The 17,628-nt window shown below is 38.3% G+C and overlaps 1 protein-coding gene across 5 annotated transcripts in view; it reads right to left on the reverse strand.

The window, feature by feature from the left end:
* Window positions 1–17,628, reverse strand: part of LOC106870463 (uncharacterized) — a 361,104-nt gene that overhangs the window by 42,393 nt on the left and 301,083 nt on the right. For all 5 annotated transcript variants that reach the window (XM_089354987.1, XM_089354985.1, XM_089354986.1 and 2 more), the window contains exons 17-21: window positions 13,512–13,635; window positions 11,546–11,655; window positions 2,485–2,584; window positions 1,704–1,854; window positions 542–608 (exon numbers count right to left, since the gene is read on the reverse strand). In XM_089354987.1, coding sequence (XP_089211113.1) covers window positions 542–608; window positions 1,704–1,854; window positions 2,485–2,584; window positions 11,546–11,655; window positions 13,512–13,635 — 552 coding nt within the window. The remainder of the gene's footprint in view (window positions 1–541; window positions 609–1,703; window positions 1,855–2,484; window positions 2,585–11,545; window positions 11,656–13,511; window positions 13,636–17,628) is intronic.

Here is a 17,628-nt window from a genome sequence, read left to right on the forward strand (position 1 = left end):
GCTTACATATGTTGTTGCATATATATATATATATATATATATATATATATATATATATATATATATATATATATATATATATATATATATATATATATATATTATATATATATATATATATATTATATATATATATATATATATATATATATATATATATATATATATATATATATATATATTATATATATATATATATGTATATATATATATGAAAAACAAAAAAATGAACGTGAGAAAGTGCACAAGAAATTATTAGCGTGACGCTCAGTGAAAGGAGAAAGTTTGACGTTTCGAGCGTGGCTCTTCGTCGGAAAGGAGAAAGGGAAAAGTTTCAAGATGGAGAAGAAATAGCCAACGGTACACGTGTAGTTACATACATACATACATTCACACATACATACACACACACACACAGACACACACACACACACACACACACACATACACACACACACACACACATATATATATATAAGCATACACACACAGGTGTGTACACGCGCACATATATAGCTTCATAAAGTGTTGTTATACGTACATGTTTCCTTGTCCATAGTTATCGAATGCTAATGCGACAGGAATTCCGACGATGACCAATGGAACACCTGACAAAGACAAAATGGTTTGAGAATATTTTGGGTATTTCAAATGTAAAGATTCCTGTGAAAGAAACGTATAGCAAACATGTGCGTGTGATTTATTCGTATGTGTATATATAGCATAATTCTAAGTTTAGCACTAGGTCAGCAATTTTGTGGAGTGGTGAAGTCCATTACATCAATACCAGTACTTGACTGGTACTTATTTTATTGGCCTCGAAAGGAAAATGCAAAAGAAAAGAAACTTCGACGGAAGTTGAACTCAAACCATAAGTATCCGAAAGTAATCCGGACAGAAATTTTTGCCAACTGCCTAACAATTCTGCCAGTTTGGCGCCTTAGCCTTAGGTTCTCAAGCTATACTACATTATAATAATATATATAAGAGTTATATTTGTCTTCGACTTTAGAGTCTGACGAACCGTTCATGGGGTTAGGCCCTTTAAGGGATGCGAAACCATTGGTTACTCTATGACCGCATATAGACTTACTGCATATACATACGTACACACACAGACAGACAAACACACACATACATATACATACATATACATATATATACGACGGGCTTCTTTCAGTTTCCGCCTACCAAATCCACTCACAAGGCTTTTGTCGGCTCGAGGCTATAGTAGAAGACACTTGCCCAAGGTGCCACACAGTGGGACTGAACCCGGAACCATGTGCTTGGTAAGCAATGTATATACACATGTGTGTGTATCTGTGCATGTGTGTGTGTGCGTGTGTGAGAGAGCGAAGGAGAGAGAGAAATGGTGTAAAAGAGAACGAGTGTGCGTGTGTGCATGCATGTGCGCAAGTGTTATTGTGTATGCGCGTGAGAAAGAGAAAGAGAGAGGGACAAAGGGAGAGAGAGAGAGAGAAAGAAAAAGAAGGTGAAAAAGAGAGAGGTTGAGAGAGAAAGGCAGAGAGACAGAGATTAGGTGAAGGAGAGGAGAGAGAAAGAAAACGAAAGAGAGAGAAGAGAGAGAAAGAAGGAGAAAGAGAAAGAGAGAGAGAGAGAGAGAGAGAGAGAGAGAGAGAGAGAGATAGAGAGAGAGAGAGAGAGAGATGTAAAACCAGTTCGCACCAACTGATTACACTCACCCCATCCAATGGCGGCATATTTTTTCAGGTGACTTCCGGTTTTAAACACTTTCACCAGGACAATGTAAAGATGTATCCCTTCAACTAACATCCAACAAAACATTGCCATCATGACGTAATGGAGCAATATGGCGACCACTTTGCACGCCACCTATAGGGAGAAATAGGAGAACCTTAGAGGAAAATTTGCTAAAAGTATAAAATTTGGGTAAGCTTATGATGATGGTGGAAGTGATGGTGATGGTGGTATTGGTGGTGTGGTGGTGATGGTGGCGGTGTTGGTTGTGGTAGTGGTTGTAGTGGTGGTGGTTATGATGGTGATAGTGATGGTGGGGGTTGAGGTGGTAGTGGTGGTTGTAGTGGTAGTGGTGATGGTGGTGGCGGTTGAGGTTGTGGTGGTGGTTATGGTCGTGGGGTGATGATAATTCTAATGCTAATGATTATGATTATGCTGATGATAATGGTGATGGTCGTAATGATAATGACAATGTGACAGTGATGATCATGTTGGTAGTGGTGCTGGTGGTGAGGCTGATAGTCAGGGCGTTGCGGGTGATGATGATGATGATGATGATGATGGTGGTGGCGGTGGTGGTGATGATGATCATGATGTCAACGACGACCATAATAACGATGACAATAATTAATAATGGCGATTGCAATGACGATCTTCATGATAATGTTTTCTAAATTAAACCCCGGGGAACAGCCGAGAAAACTGATTCCAGAAACCTTTTATCTTCAAATGTTAAAGAATATAGAAATATGGAGAACTATTTACCGGACTATCTTTCCTGTCGATGCCAATCAAAAATACGAGTTGCACCAGAATTATTGAGACTGCCAGGTTTTCGTGAATTCGTACTCGGTCACTGGACAACCTACGGGAAATAGGGATAAATGGGAGCGTGATATATATGGCAGAACAATATTAAAATTAAACATTAAGATACACCATTAAAATACAATATTATGGTAGACAATTTAGGTATACCATTAAAATGCAATTTGAAGTACATTGAGACACATCATTCACTTAAACTGATACACAATTATAATACAATAAGACGATAGACTGTTAAAACACCATTAAAATGCACTATTAACACACATTAAGATATTCCGTTAAAATACATTAATACGCAATTGAAATACAATATTAAGAAAGAACATTAAGACACCATTAAAACACAAACGCCATTAAAATGTAATTTTAAAGATTTAGAGAAAGCCAAGTCCAGCCTGTTTCCATCCTCATTGCTGTGAATTAGGTATTACGGACGCAAGCCACATCTCTGTCTCTCTCTCTCCATCGATTTCTACTCCTGGCTGTTGTTGTACATTCAGTAAGAGACCTTTCGGTCCATTCTTTGATGGCCTCTGGGCAGCATCTTCTCTACCCACCCCCTCTTTCGTTTCTCAATGAGTTTTTCCTCTAGGATGTAGATGCTGAGTTTCTGGGCTCTGATAACGTGTCCAAAATACTGCAGCCTTCTCTTCCTGGTAGTTGCCAAAACTCTTTATCTGTTCCCATTTCCCCAAGTACTAACTCGTTTGTTGAATAGTCAGTCCAACTGACCTTCAGTATTCTTTGGTGGAGCATTGTGTCAAGTACTCTGAGGTTGACAGAGTCACTTGCTCTTAGGGTCCAGCTTTCACACCCACACAGTGCAACAGGCCAACCTAGTCTCTTCAGGAGCCTTGATTTGATATTATTATTAAGAGATCTAAGGCGGCGAGCTAACAGAATCGTTAGCAGGCCAGACGAAATGCTTAACAACGTTTCGTCCTTCGCTACGTTCTGAGTTCAAAATCCGCTGAGGTCCACTTTAGGGTTACTAAAATAAATATCAGCTGGGTAATGGGGTTCGATGTGATCGTCTTACCCCGGACCTCTTGTCAAAATATGCGGACCTTTTGTCAAAATATGCGGACCTTTTGTCAAAATATGCGGACCTTTTGTCAAAATCTGAAATCATTGTTAGGAGCTCTATCTTTTTAGATTGTATTGAGTGCTTTTAAGGCTGATCTTACTGCCTTGAGTTGTGCTCTAAGTTCATGACCTCCACCTCCTGATTGTTCTTTGGAGCGCCCAGATAGTGAGTTCCAAGGGAACTTATACGACTTATATGACTTATTTAAATTGTTCTAAGTTACGTGATTAAAATAGGAAATGCACATGATACAGATGTCGATGTATAATGGAAACAGCCATAACGTCGGCGGTTTGCTTCTTCTTATCTGCTCTGTCTGTCTCTTTGTATGTATGTATGTATGTATGTTTTCTCCTATTTTTAATTACTTGAAATCTTCCTGAAGAATGGAGTTGATTTCTAACAAAGATACAAATTGCCATCGTTGGAACGTCGATAACAAAATCAAATACAGATTTTACACTTAAAAAAAAGTGTTGCATATTTTTATTGTTCCGCTTACAAATTGCATGTATGTATATACATACGTTTGCGTGTGTATGACTATATAGGTTCGCGTGTACAAGTGTATGTGGGCTTGTGTTGGTGCATGAATATGTGTGCGCGCGCATACATCTTAAAATTATATAAAATCAATTTCTCATTTGTATAACTCCTCCTATATCTATTATCATCTACTTCCTCCTCCTTCATCTGCTCTTCGTCAGTCTTTATGACTTTTCCTCTCTACTCCTCCTGCACCTCATGTTAACTTTTAACCCTCTCTGTATCTTTCTTTTGCTCCTCCTTTCCCCCTCTCTCCCTTTCTATACGATGTAAAGCGTGATTGGAGAAATCCAACTAACCAACATTCATATCGGCTATATATATCTATATATCTATCTATCTATAATCTTTTATTTGTTTCACTCATCAGACTGTAGCCATGCTGGGGCACCGCCTTGAAAAAAATATAAAGGTCTCATATATTATATGTATGTCAGTACACACACACGTGCGCGCGTGCATACTCACACACACACACGTTGGCCGGCCCACCTAGCCTAGCTAGCGAGGTGGCATCATTCGAAAGCTACAACAATATAGATACATACACACACTCATATCATATATACATGCGTGTACGTACGAAATTTGAGTAAATGGCTGCCTTTGACAGTATAAAGTTCTTCGCTATTAATCGAAACTACGTAATCATCATACAGAATTCCCACCACCATCCTCTGGTTTTATCACACGTGTTATGTTTATTTCGTTTATTTCCGTCATTACAAGATATAATTACTGAGACTCATCGACCAGTACTGATTTATCTCCCTTACTAGTGCACTGATATCGACATTAAATAGTCGTAAAACATTATATTTGTATGTATGTATGTATGTATGTATGTATGTATGTATGTATGTATGTATGTATGTATGTATGTATGTGTTAAAGAGGACAACAAACGCTAAGCCAAGACAAACATCTCAAGTCATATATACGTTATTATTATTAGAAAATAATATTATTTTGATAATAATTGCGTGTATGACTTGTGATGTTTATTTTGCCTTAGCGTTTGTTGTTCTCTTTAACAAATATATATCCGCTATATCGGAAATCTACAATGGTTTCATAACTCCCGTCTCGACTATAAGCTTGGAGCCCTGGTAATCCGTTACAGCACTTATCCAGCGTACCTAGTCGTTTAGATTACCTGTGAACTAAACCCCCAGGTTTAGTTCACAGGTAAGATGTTTGCTTTCTAACTACATGGCTCCGGGTTCAATCCCATTGCGTGGCACTTTGGGCAAGTGTCTTCTACTATCTTCACATTATACAGGCTTCAACTGAAATGGTTCGGATATGTAATGCAGGCATATGACTTGTGGTCTTCTCTCAGGATCCTCTATGACAAGTGCAACATGATAATCGTCTGTCAGAGAATTAAAAAGCGTTTCAAAGACGATAGGAACTACATATATAAGATTGAATATGATGCAATGTATTCTAGGTTGTGATGGTGGAACCAGTTGTTGTACTGGTGCGAGTGACCTATGAAAGTGTTCGTTATCAGCTTTATGTAGTTTGTTGATAAAATAATGAATATCTCTAGAAATTTGTCCTTTAAAGGGCAAAACTCTGTATTCTAACAGAAGATGGCATCACCACCATCCGTTCATTTCAGCAGTGTCATTGCTGTACGGTTACTGAAGATATAAAGGAGAAATCTATGCAGCACTTCTATCAAGGAAAGCGAGTAAAGAGCAATGTAATCTCTTCAATCTATCTGTTCTATGCACAGTGTGCGACCGAAATATACATTATGGATCAAGAACCACAAACGTTAAAGGTTTCGCAAATAATAGTGGAACTACCCACTACTGGATTCATAGTATAAGTTTTCATAGTTATTCATAGATTCATAGTTCCACAAGAAAAGATGAGCCAGAGGACACCGTCAGGTTCTATGTCTGCCTCAATTCTACTGACGTGCTCGTGCGTATGTGTGTGTGTGCGTGTGCGTTTGTGTGTGTGTGTATGTATCTATATCTATATGTATATATAAAGGTTATGAAGGGTAATGGAGTCAACCAGACCCTAATGATACAGGTAATACCGAGTAAGTGCTGTATACCGACTAGTTTTGCCCCAGATGTGGTTGCAACATAAATGGGGAATATAACATGGGTCGTGTATTAGCGTGTGTATATATATACATGTATGAATATATGTACGTATGCGTACATATAGACTAACTTGATTTTACAAGAGAAAGGTGGACAGAAACTTTGAAGTTTCACCAGTTGATGGCTTCATTGAACTTCGGAGTCACTGTCAAGTTTTTCCTTGTAAATGTAAATGCGAAACTATTTAAATGTATTGAGTGAGCGTTTAAATGATGTTTGAATGTTGTATATATAACTATATATAAAACGATCATTAATATGTATATATATCTACTTACGTGTGTGTGTATAATTATACATATATATATATATATACACACACATAAACACATATAAACATACATACGTACATATATATCAGTAATATATACACACACATACACACACACGCGCGCGCGCACAAACACCCTTTTACGTGTGTGGTGTATGCGTGTCTCTGAGATAACGAGAAGGGTGGCCACTCTAGCCCGGCAATGGGCCGAGAGGAAGCTTTCCCTGAAAGGTCGGGCGGAGGTGGCGAACACGTACATCGCGTCCGTCATCTACTACCGCCTGACCGTCCTTCCTTGTCCCGACCCTACCATCACCAAACTGGAGCGCATCCTCTTCCGCTTCTTGTGGAAAGGAAGCGTTCCGATGGTTAGGCGATCCGTTTGCTGCCAACACCCGTTAAAAGGAGGACTGGGCATGCCGTGGTTGATGATGCGCAGACACGCGCTGAGACTGCGACATCTCCGGCTCTACGTAGACAGCGGTGAACAGGTGTGGTCGCCGTTTGTGCGGCGCGCTTTCCCGCAGCTCGTCTCCATGACCGAACTGCAGTCATGGATCAAGAAGAGGCCGAGGAAGGGCGAATGGCACCGCGAGTGTCGCGCTGCTCTTCGGCAACTCCAACAACCCGGGTCAACCTTGAGCGACTGCATCACAACTAACGCATTCTATAGTGGATTAGTGGAGGGAAGGTATGACGACGATCTCGGGGCGAACCTGGGCGTCGACGAGGAATACCTGACCCGCCTGTTTAAGACGACCTTCGGGCCGGGACCTATGGACAACTTCCAGAGATCCCTGGCCTGGCAGTGCTATCGAGAAGCACTACCCGTTCGGGATAAGCTCTACAGGCATGGCTCGAGAAACACGGGGCCGACCTGTCCGAGATGCCGGCAGAGCGACGAAACCGTTCTGCACGCACTCGTACAGTGTCCCACCATTTCCGAGCTGTGGGCTTACGTCGAACAACTGCTATCGCGTGTGGGACGAGTCGGTCTATCAGCCGAGTCTATCGTGAATATTGTCGCGCCTCCTTCCTTTAAACGGGAAGGAAGAGCTATTTTCATCGTCCTTGTGGCTATGGCGAAAGAATGTGTATGGTGGACGCGTCTGAAAGGTCTAGAGACAAAGACTTTCCTCTCTGGGCAATCTCTCATCAACTTCTTCAAGTATCACCTGAAGAGGAAGTTGAGAGTAGAAAGGGAAGTCTTGTCTAGTGAATGCTTCAAAAAAAGATGGGTGAATGTAGCAAGGATGGCACGTGTGAACGACGGAGCCATCTTGAGCATAACCCTATGAACAAGAAAAAAAAATAAAACAAAAAGGCAAAAGAGAGTCACTTACTGTTATAGTTTCTTCAATGAGAATATTGACCAAGGTTACCGTGGTCTTTTCCGTAGGCTTTTCCTTCCACGGCTAAACCTAAACTGTCCTCCCCTCTTTTTACACGAGAACATTACTGTGTGATACACGATCCCTATTGATCGGCCTTTCCTTTTCTTTTTTTTTCGATCCCTTTTGATCGAACTGCCCCCTTTTCCCTTCCTACGATCCCTTTTGATCGACACCACCAATTTTTTTTTTTTTTTTTTTTTTTTTCCTTCCTTCCCCCTCCCAAAAAGAAAAGCTCTACATTGTATTTGTCCCATCTTCGTTGAGCCCTGTGTGGCTAATAAAAGAAATGTATCTTTACACACATATACAATATATATATATATATATATATATATATATATATATATATCTATATATAAACTTTATTAAAAAGCAGCAAAAATATCACAAAAACTGTTACTCAGAGTTTCACGTTCCCGTTCGTCGGATAGTTTTGTTTAGAATTTTAAACAAAACTGTCCGACGAACGGGAACGTGAAACTCTGAGTAACAGTTTTTGTGATATTTTTGCTGCATTTTAATAAAGCATATTACTCTACCTCTGGTATTCGAGTACTAATTTTTTCACCTTGTTTCGCATTTATGTGTTTACTCTGGTATATATATTGGCGCAGAAGTGACTGTGTAGTAAGAAGCTTTCTTCCGAATCCACATAGTTCACATGATGTACTGCCTGGCATTCGCGCCGGAAGTTCCAATACGAACAGATGGTGAACACATAGAACAACCGTTGGCTTGCAGTGTCCCCAAAACATGTACCGAGAGTGGTAAAAATCAAACATCCAGTCAACATCATAGTGTTTGAACTGATCATTAATGATGGTGACGTTATGCCTCCATTCATCTTCCCACACGGCCTCGCATTCAACACGGAGTCCTATACCAAGTGCCTGGAGAAGGTAGCGCTGCCCTGAGGGTGGCTGCTGGAAAACCCCATGTCTGGCAACAGGACTCTGGACCATGTCACACAAGCAGGAGAACCCATCCTGGCTGTCAGACAATTTCTGCGACCACATCACCCCTAACATTTGGCCACCTATCTTCCCAGACTGCAACCCTCTTGATTATTATATGTGAGATGCAGTTGAGCGAGAGACCAACAAAACTCCTTGTAACACCAAAGATGAACTGAAGGCAAGGATTATGGCAGTATTCACCAACTTAAACAAGGACACCGTCCAGAAGAGTTGCAGGAGATTCCGAAATCATCTAGAGATCGCGATTGAAGCCAATGGCGCTTTTATTGAATAAATTTACTCTTTAGTATTTCAAGATATTTTTATGTAATTTTGGTAAATATACCTGTTAAAATGAGATGTCAGTGTTATTTTCATTTTTGCGTAATTTAGACGACAGTTTATTCACCGCAAGTTGCATATTTTGTATATATTAATTTTCTCTGCCAACTTTTGTTTTATGCTTTATTATTCGCAGTTTTCAATTATAATACAGAAAACTCGAAGTTGTGGAGAAAATTCACAAAGAAAGGAAATATTTGGTGGAAATTGTTGTCAGCGGGCCGTTTAGCTTGATGGTAAACTACTCAACCAGTATCTGAAGGATGCGAGTTCGAGTTACAACTTTTTTTTCCGTCATATAAAGGTAAAATACACAATTCTTTTGCTCTTTTCACGGCTATACTGCATTCGAAATATTACTTTCTTCTCTGTATGATATATATATATATCTTTTATTTCTTTCAGTCATTTTACTGCGGCCATGCTGGAGCACCGCCTTTAGTCCAACAAATTGACCCTAGATCATATTCTTTGTAAGCGTAGTACTTATTCTATCGGTTTCTTTTGCTGAAACGCTAAGTTACGGGGACGTAAACACACCAACATAGGTTGTCAAGCGATGGTGGGAGGACAAACACAGACACACAAACATATACATATACATATATACATATATATATATGTATGTATGTATGTATGTATATATATATATATATATATATATATATATACGACAGACTTCCTTCAGTTTCCGTCTACCAAATCCACTCACAAGACTGGTCGGCTCGAGGCTATAATAGAAGACACTTGCCAAAGGTGCCACGCAGTAGGACTGAATCCGGAACCATGTGGTTTGTAAGCAAGCCACTTACCATACAGCCACTCCTGCGCCTATAATTCGCAATCACACATACACACACACATATATATAAATATATATATATATATATAGTATACATCCCACACCATATATCCACACGCACATATATGTATATATACCCACACAAATACACACAACATATATATTTGAGTAATATGAACTGAAATACTGAAAAAAATGTCTATGAAAAATAGTTTAGGAAAACCGTTGAGATTCAACAAAGATTGTATCCAGAATACATATACTCTCATTAGTCCAGAATTTGTACATTCACATTAATTAGATACAAGACAAAGCTATACGAAGAACAGAAAAAGGAAAACAACAATGTAGATAGCGTTGTCGTTAAACCAAAACAGTGAAAACATACAGCAGACGATAAACGCAGATGTTATCGCCATCTTGTTTTTCTCCAACGTAATTTTCAGATAGTCATCGTTGTGTTCCGTTATGTGAGAGTTTCTGGTATGACAATACAGGCGTTTTAGCTTCAGTTCCTGCCAGATAACGTCTGCAATTGTGTGTTAGTTCTATTTTGCTGTATAACTCTCATAAACAATAATCCCAGATACCGGTACGGAACCCTGGCCGTTTGGATAAGTTGAGAAGTAATGGAAAGATTAGATACAGGCATGAAATAATGCTTTCTAATTTGGGAACAAGGCCAACGATTATGATAAAACGGTTTTAGTTGATTATCGACTTTCAGTACTTGGGTGGTACTTTGTTTTATCGACCCCCAAAGGGATGAAAGGTAATGTTGGCCTTGGCAAGATTTAAAACCAGAACGTAAAGGGCCTGAATAAATATTGTAAGTAAATTTTTTCCTATGTGCTAATGATTCTGCCAGCTCACTGACTTTCTTTCAAATTTTGGCACAAAGCATGCAATTTTGAGTGGGAGAAGTTAGTCGATTACATCGGCGGGATTTGAACTTAGAGCATTAAAGAGTCAGAATAAATGCGCAAAGCAATTTTCCAGAGCTCTAACATTTTGCCATCTCATTCTTTGTTTCTGATTTAAGTAGATTAGGCCAGTAACTTTGAAGGGAGGGGTTACATCGACTCTTCTATTTGTTTGGTACATTTGTTTTATATTATCCCCAAATAAATTAAAGGCAAAATTGATCTTAGCAGGATTTGAACTCTGAACGTAAAGATTTAACAGAAATACTATAAAGCATTTTCCTTGATGCTCTAACGACTCTGCTTGTCATCATCTTCAGCAATTTTAAGTTAAAAAGTTAGACGTTTACATTAAACCTAGTATTTGATTGAGACTATTTTACCGAGACCTGGAAATATGAAAAGTAAAGTTGACTTTTGCGAGATTTGAACTCAGAATTTAAGAGCTGGAAGGAAGAAGTATACGTACAAATTAATAACAACTTGAAATTTCAGAAAAAAAAAACAAACTGTTTATGTTATGTGAAACACATGAATAGGCTTACCTGAAATATTCGAAAGCAAAGACAGACAGAACACAACCAAGAATGGATAATGCACCACCGATATAAGAAATGAATGACAAAGCAATCTGGTGTCTGTCGTCGATTTTTTCCTGAAAAATAAACAATTAAAGATATAACAACATTAACAAGACATCTCTGCTTACTTTTCTTGTCTTTAATTTTTTTTTCTCTAGCGGCTCCGGTTGCCTAAAGTCATTTTGATAATTTTCCTAATCATAAAGATATATAAATTAAGTCCATATTTCAGTTTTCTGTAGCCTAAATTTGAAGGGAGATGAAATTCCCTTCAACGGGATAGAACGCTGATTTACTGCATATAGTTTATCATCACGTGAATCCAGCATTGCAAAACAAGGAAATAATCGTCCAAGAGTGATTATTATTTTTTTTTGTAGTTTAGTATTTGATCATGTGATTTGTATAATTCATATTCAAAACTTGTTCATTTGTCTAAAAGCATAAAAAGGAAGGTATGAAATATAACTGTCGTTGTTTCAATCTCGCCTTGCTCGATGGAAAACAGAATCTGTATTATTGATACGAGCAAAAGCTGCGATCAATTATGAACGTAAAATAAAAGGACTAAATCACTAACATTGCAGTTTTTGAGAAAGCTCAATCCAACCGCATTGAAGCCACCGTCCGTAAAACATAGAACTGGTCATGCACGCTGTGTGAAACAACAGGGGTTTCTGTGTTAGATCCTTTACTGCAAACTCAGCATCGGCAAAAGACCCTATGGTTACCCTCAGTGACGTTACAGGTTAACTTAAACAGACTATGAAGAAAATCAACATCAAACTGAAAACTTGCGAAGAATCTGCGGTAAATCGAGCCATAGCGACTGCTTGCAGAACTGTTTGAACAAGAGTGTCACGAAAACGAAGAGAACAAACGAAGATGAAAAATCGCCAATTCCAGAGACGTCTCTAACTCCGTCTATTAAGTGTAATTTGTGTGGATGCATGTTTCTGAAGATGGAATGAGAGTCTTCCAAAGAAACATGGCTAGCAAAACTTCTCAGTCAACAGAAATGTTAGCCATAACAAGTGAGACCACTGTATGTATGTATGTATGTATGTATGTATGGGGAAAGCTTGGTCTGCAATGTTTGCATATATATATGTATGTATGTATGTATGTATGTTTGTATGTATGTATGTATGTATGGGGAAAGCTTGGTCGGCAATGTTTGCAGTCGTGTATGCTTGTCAAGAGCAGGGCTCATTAGCCACCAACGGAGCCACAAATGCAAAATATAAGTTAGTCCTAGAGCGCACAATGTTCCTGAAGGTCGGCAATGGTCTTCCTCTGTCACGAGTTGACGGCCATGATCATGTATGTATGTATGTATGTATGTATGTATGTATGTATGTATGCATGTGTGTATGTATGTATGTATGTATAATTCATGGTGTATATAATAGTGAGTTCGGGGATGAGGTGTTGGGTAGGCATTTCTTTTAAAAATATGAGACATGAACCAACAGCTGCAGGAAAAATGTGCCAGGTTGAAATTTCCAGTGCGCCAACATATCAGAAAATTGGATAAGGGATGTAATGACGAGTCAGAGATGAGTTGTTGGATGGACAACAAAATGGGGGGACAGGCAGAGGCAATAAGATGTGATATTTGTGTGTAAGTAAGAGGTGATGTATAATGGATATAGAATCCATGGATATTAGAAGAGGAGAGAAAACTGTCCTGCGGCTTTATTATTATTATTATTATTATTATTGGCATCTAGGTAAGAGTAGAAGCCATTGATGCGCCATAAGGACATTATGAAGCTCTACGAGGTGCTTACATTTAGCAGGACTTTATCATATCCCTAGAAGGGTTTTATCCTTGGAGGGCTTTACAGCAGAAAAAGCTCCGCTAAAGGAACTTACGGTGGTATGATGTGTCTAACAGATAATAAAAAGTGACAACAGTTTAACTTACACCAATTCCGTGGACGTCCATCAAGAGGGCGAAATTGGTCATATGGTAGCAATGACATTCTGTATAGCCGGCCGTCTTCTTGGCTAAATAGCAACCCTTGTAGTGCCAACGGTCAAAGCGGTTACTGTCAATAGAGAAAGATATAATCTTGTTAGAGGATGATTGCTAGAGAATAGTTTTGTGCAGTGGAGATGTAGGCTAGTAAGTTTCAATAAAGCGCCTAATGTCTCCAAGCTCCAAGAGGTCTTGGAGACACAAGGCATGTTATTAAAACTTGCCTGGACTACATCTCCAATGCATGAAACTATTAGTAGCTCGGAACTGTATACTGTGCACATCAAATAATATATATACATATATATATATTATATATATATATATATATATATATATATATATATATATATATATATATATATATATATATATATATATATATATATATATATATATATATATATGTACATACATACATACATACAGGACAATTACAACGAATACGGAAATTAGAAGACTTGCATCATATTTTTTATTTTTACAGTCAGTTATACAGCATACCCACCTGGATAATTTATCCCTATTTATTCATTATATATATATATATATATATATATATATATATATATATATATATATATATATATATAGAGAGAGAGAGAGAGAGAGAGAGAGAGAGAGACAAAGAGAGAGAGATAAGTAAATAGTCAGATATACATATAGATACAGGTTACAGGTATATAAATAGATATCTAAATCCTGGAAAGAAAAATGGTTAAATGGAATGATGAAGCAAAATGGAATCATGATGCTTCACAGCAGTAAAAGGTTGGTGTGAAACGAAAGTGCACAAAAATAGTTCCATGTTTATCGGTGATCTTTTTGATGTACTTTTTATCGTGTGAGTTGGTCAATTGGAAATTCCGTGGACAGTTCTCAAAAGAATTGTTTTATCTGTAAACTCTTGTAAATTGGTCAACTGTTTTCTCGGTCAACATTAACTGGTCAACGCTCTTTGGTGAGCTATTTAATCAGGGAACTCTATTGGCCAAATGCTATTTCGGTCACCTCTGCTAAACTACTCTTTCGGTCAAATGTGGTCAGTAGTTAACTGTTATTTCGATGAATTGCTGTTTCAGTCGGCTGTGGTCAGCTTGTTAATTACTATTTCGATCGTCTGTGATCAATTAGTAAATTGTTATTGCAGCCAACTATGGTCAGTTGGTTAATTATCTCGGTAAACTGTGGTCAGTAGGCTAAATGTTATAACGCTCAACTGGTCAGTTATCAAGAGTTTGATTAACTGTTTTATAAGTGAAATCTTACGGGTCGGTCAGCTTGAATTCGGTTAAACGCTTTCAAACGCTTTCAATGAATATCGTTTTAGAAGGGAACTGTCAGTTAGCCATATGTTACTTCGAGTAACAGTGGCCAGTCATCAAAGAAATAGATCAGCTTGGTCAACTGTCCCCTCCGTCAATACTTTATGAGGTCTTGTTTTATCGTTGAACTGTTGTGAGTTGGTCAGTTGTGAATTGCATTATCTATATCTGGGCCGTCTAAAGCGTATTTTGGCCCCGCACTGGAGTCCTATAGTATTTATTTTTGGACAGTAAGTCACAGTATAAGCAGATTAACATTAGGCCCCAACATCGGTGGGGTTCCTGGACAACTATCCAATGTACCCATGTCATAAGATGGCACCGAACTGTTGTTGGTAATATATTTTAATGAGCCGTTTAATTAAACAATATTAAACTGACGTGAAACACTGAACAGTAAATACCTTTAAATGTGATTAGTCAAGATTCATAGATGCATCATTCTAAAGTAGTCAGCTGTGAATTAGGTAAATCACAGCAGAGCCGTCGTAACAGTATTATAAGCCTCTGAGGAATGCAGTACACTAGACAAAACTGGGACTTCAGTTTTTTTCTTCTTGGGCAAAAAGACACAGCATAGACAGGTAAGCATTAAGCCCCTACACCTGTGTGTGAGAGCTTCTGGACAACTGCCCTGTGCGCCCATGTCGTAAGACGGCACCGAAGTGTGATTGGTAAGCATTAAGCCCCTACACCTCTGTGTGAGAGCTTCTGGACAACTGCCCTGTGTGCCCATGTCGTAAAACGGCACCGAAGTGCAATTGGTCGAGATTGTTTAATGAACGGTTTTAGTAGTGAACTGATGTAAGTTGGTCCGCGATGAATTTCGTGAAATGTGCTTGATCCAATTGATTGATAAACCGTTCTGAAGTGGTCATCTGTGAATTTGATTAGCTGTGGTCAGTCAACAACGTTTGACCGACTTTTTGACAAGTCAGTCAGTCACATGTTATCGGTAACCTTGTATCACTTGACGCAGACAACAGTGGAAAATAGGTGGTCAAGAGTACTGACCAGTAGCTAATTCGTTGCTGATAGTGTTGACTAGCAAAAGATATAGTAAAAGATGGTGGTGATGGAGAAGTTAGTAAAGATAAGCAGATGTAGCGTGTTAGTAATGACAGCCATATAAGAAGAAGCATAAATGATAATAATAATAATAATAATAATAATAATAATAATAATAATAATAATAATAATAATAATAATAATAATCCTTTCTACTATAGACACAAGGCCTGAAATTTGGGGGAGGGGGATAGTCGATTACATTGACCCCAGTACTCAACTGGTAATTAATTTATCGATTCCGAAAGGATGAAAGGCAAAGTTGACCTCGGCGGAATTTGAACTCAGAACGGAGCCACGGGCGAAATACCGCTAAGCATTTCGTCCAGCGTGCTAACGATTTTGTCAACTCACCACCTTAATAATAATAATAATAATAATAATAATAATAATAATAATAATAATAATAATAATAATAATAATAATAATAATAACAACAATAATGATAATAATAATGGTTTCAAATTTTGGCACAAAACCAGCGGCTTTGAGGGTCGCATTTATTTTATCGATCTCAAAAGGATCACCATGTCGCGCACATATGGTTGTGGTGCATGTGCCTGGTGAACACTTATCAGACGGGTAGTCATGGTGGGTATACTGGGCTTCGTATATTTTACCTCAGTGTCGCTTTGATGGCATGCACTGCTCTCTCGCTCAATGATAATAATAATAATAATAATTCTTTCTATTATAGGCACAAGACCTGAAATTTTTTGGGGGATAGTCGATTACATCGACCCCAGTACTCAACTGGTACTTAATTTATCGACCCCGAAAGGATGTATGATAAAGTCGACCTCGGCGGAATTTAAGCTCAGAATGTAGCCGCAGACGAAATACCGCTAAGCATTTTACCCAGCGTGCTAACGATTCTGCCTGGTGGCCACCTTTAATAATAATAATAATAATAATAATAATAATAATAATAATAATAATAATAATAATCTCTTGTAGATTTGGCATAAAAATTTGGCAACAGTTTTATCATTATTGTTAGTAGAATCGTTAGCACGCCGAGCAAAATGCATAGCGGTATTTCGGCCGTCTTTACGTTTTGAGTTCAAATTCTACCAAGGTTGACTTTGCTTTTCATTCTTTCGGAGTCAATAAAATATGTACCAGCTGAGTACTGAGGTCGACGTAATTGACTTATCCCTTCTGCAGAAATTGCTGTCCATGTGCCGAAGTTTGAAACTATTATTATTATTATTGAGTGAGAGAGCAGTGCATGCCATCAAAGTGACACGGGTATAAATATACGAAGCCCAGTATAGCCATCGTGACTATCCATCTGATAAGGGCACACCAGGCACATGCATCACAACCATATGTGCGCGACACAGTGATCTCATATCAAGATAAACAGCGCATGACCTTGAAGGTGGGGGCTCAGTTAGAATTTTCTTCGGTTCGAGCAGCCCTTCTCGCTCAAAAGATCCCCGAATAAAGGTTGTTTAAGGATGATGAACATAACACCCATGTTTACAGTGGTGAATTATTGAAACCCCTGCCAAATTCCTCTCAACACATGGCTATGGTGCTCCTCCTCACTACACCTGCTCGTGATCACATTATTATCATCATCATCATCATCATCATCATCATTATTATTATTATTATTATTATTATTATTATTATTATTATTATTATTATTATTATTATTATCA

The sequence above is a fragment of the Octopus bimaculoides genome, chromosome 7, assembly GCF_046866305.1.
Source record: "Octopus bimaculoides isolate indiv1 chromosome 7, ASM4686630v1, whole genome shotgun sequence".
NCBI classification, from domain to species: Eukaryota; Metazoa; Mollusca; class Cephalopoda; order Octopoda; family Octopodidae; genus Octopus; species Octopus bimaculoides.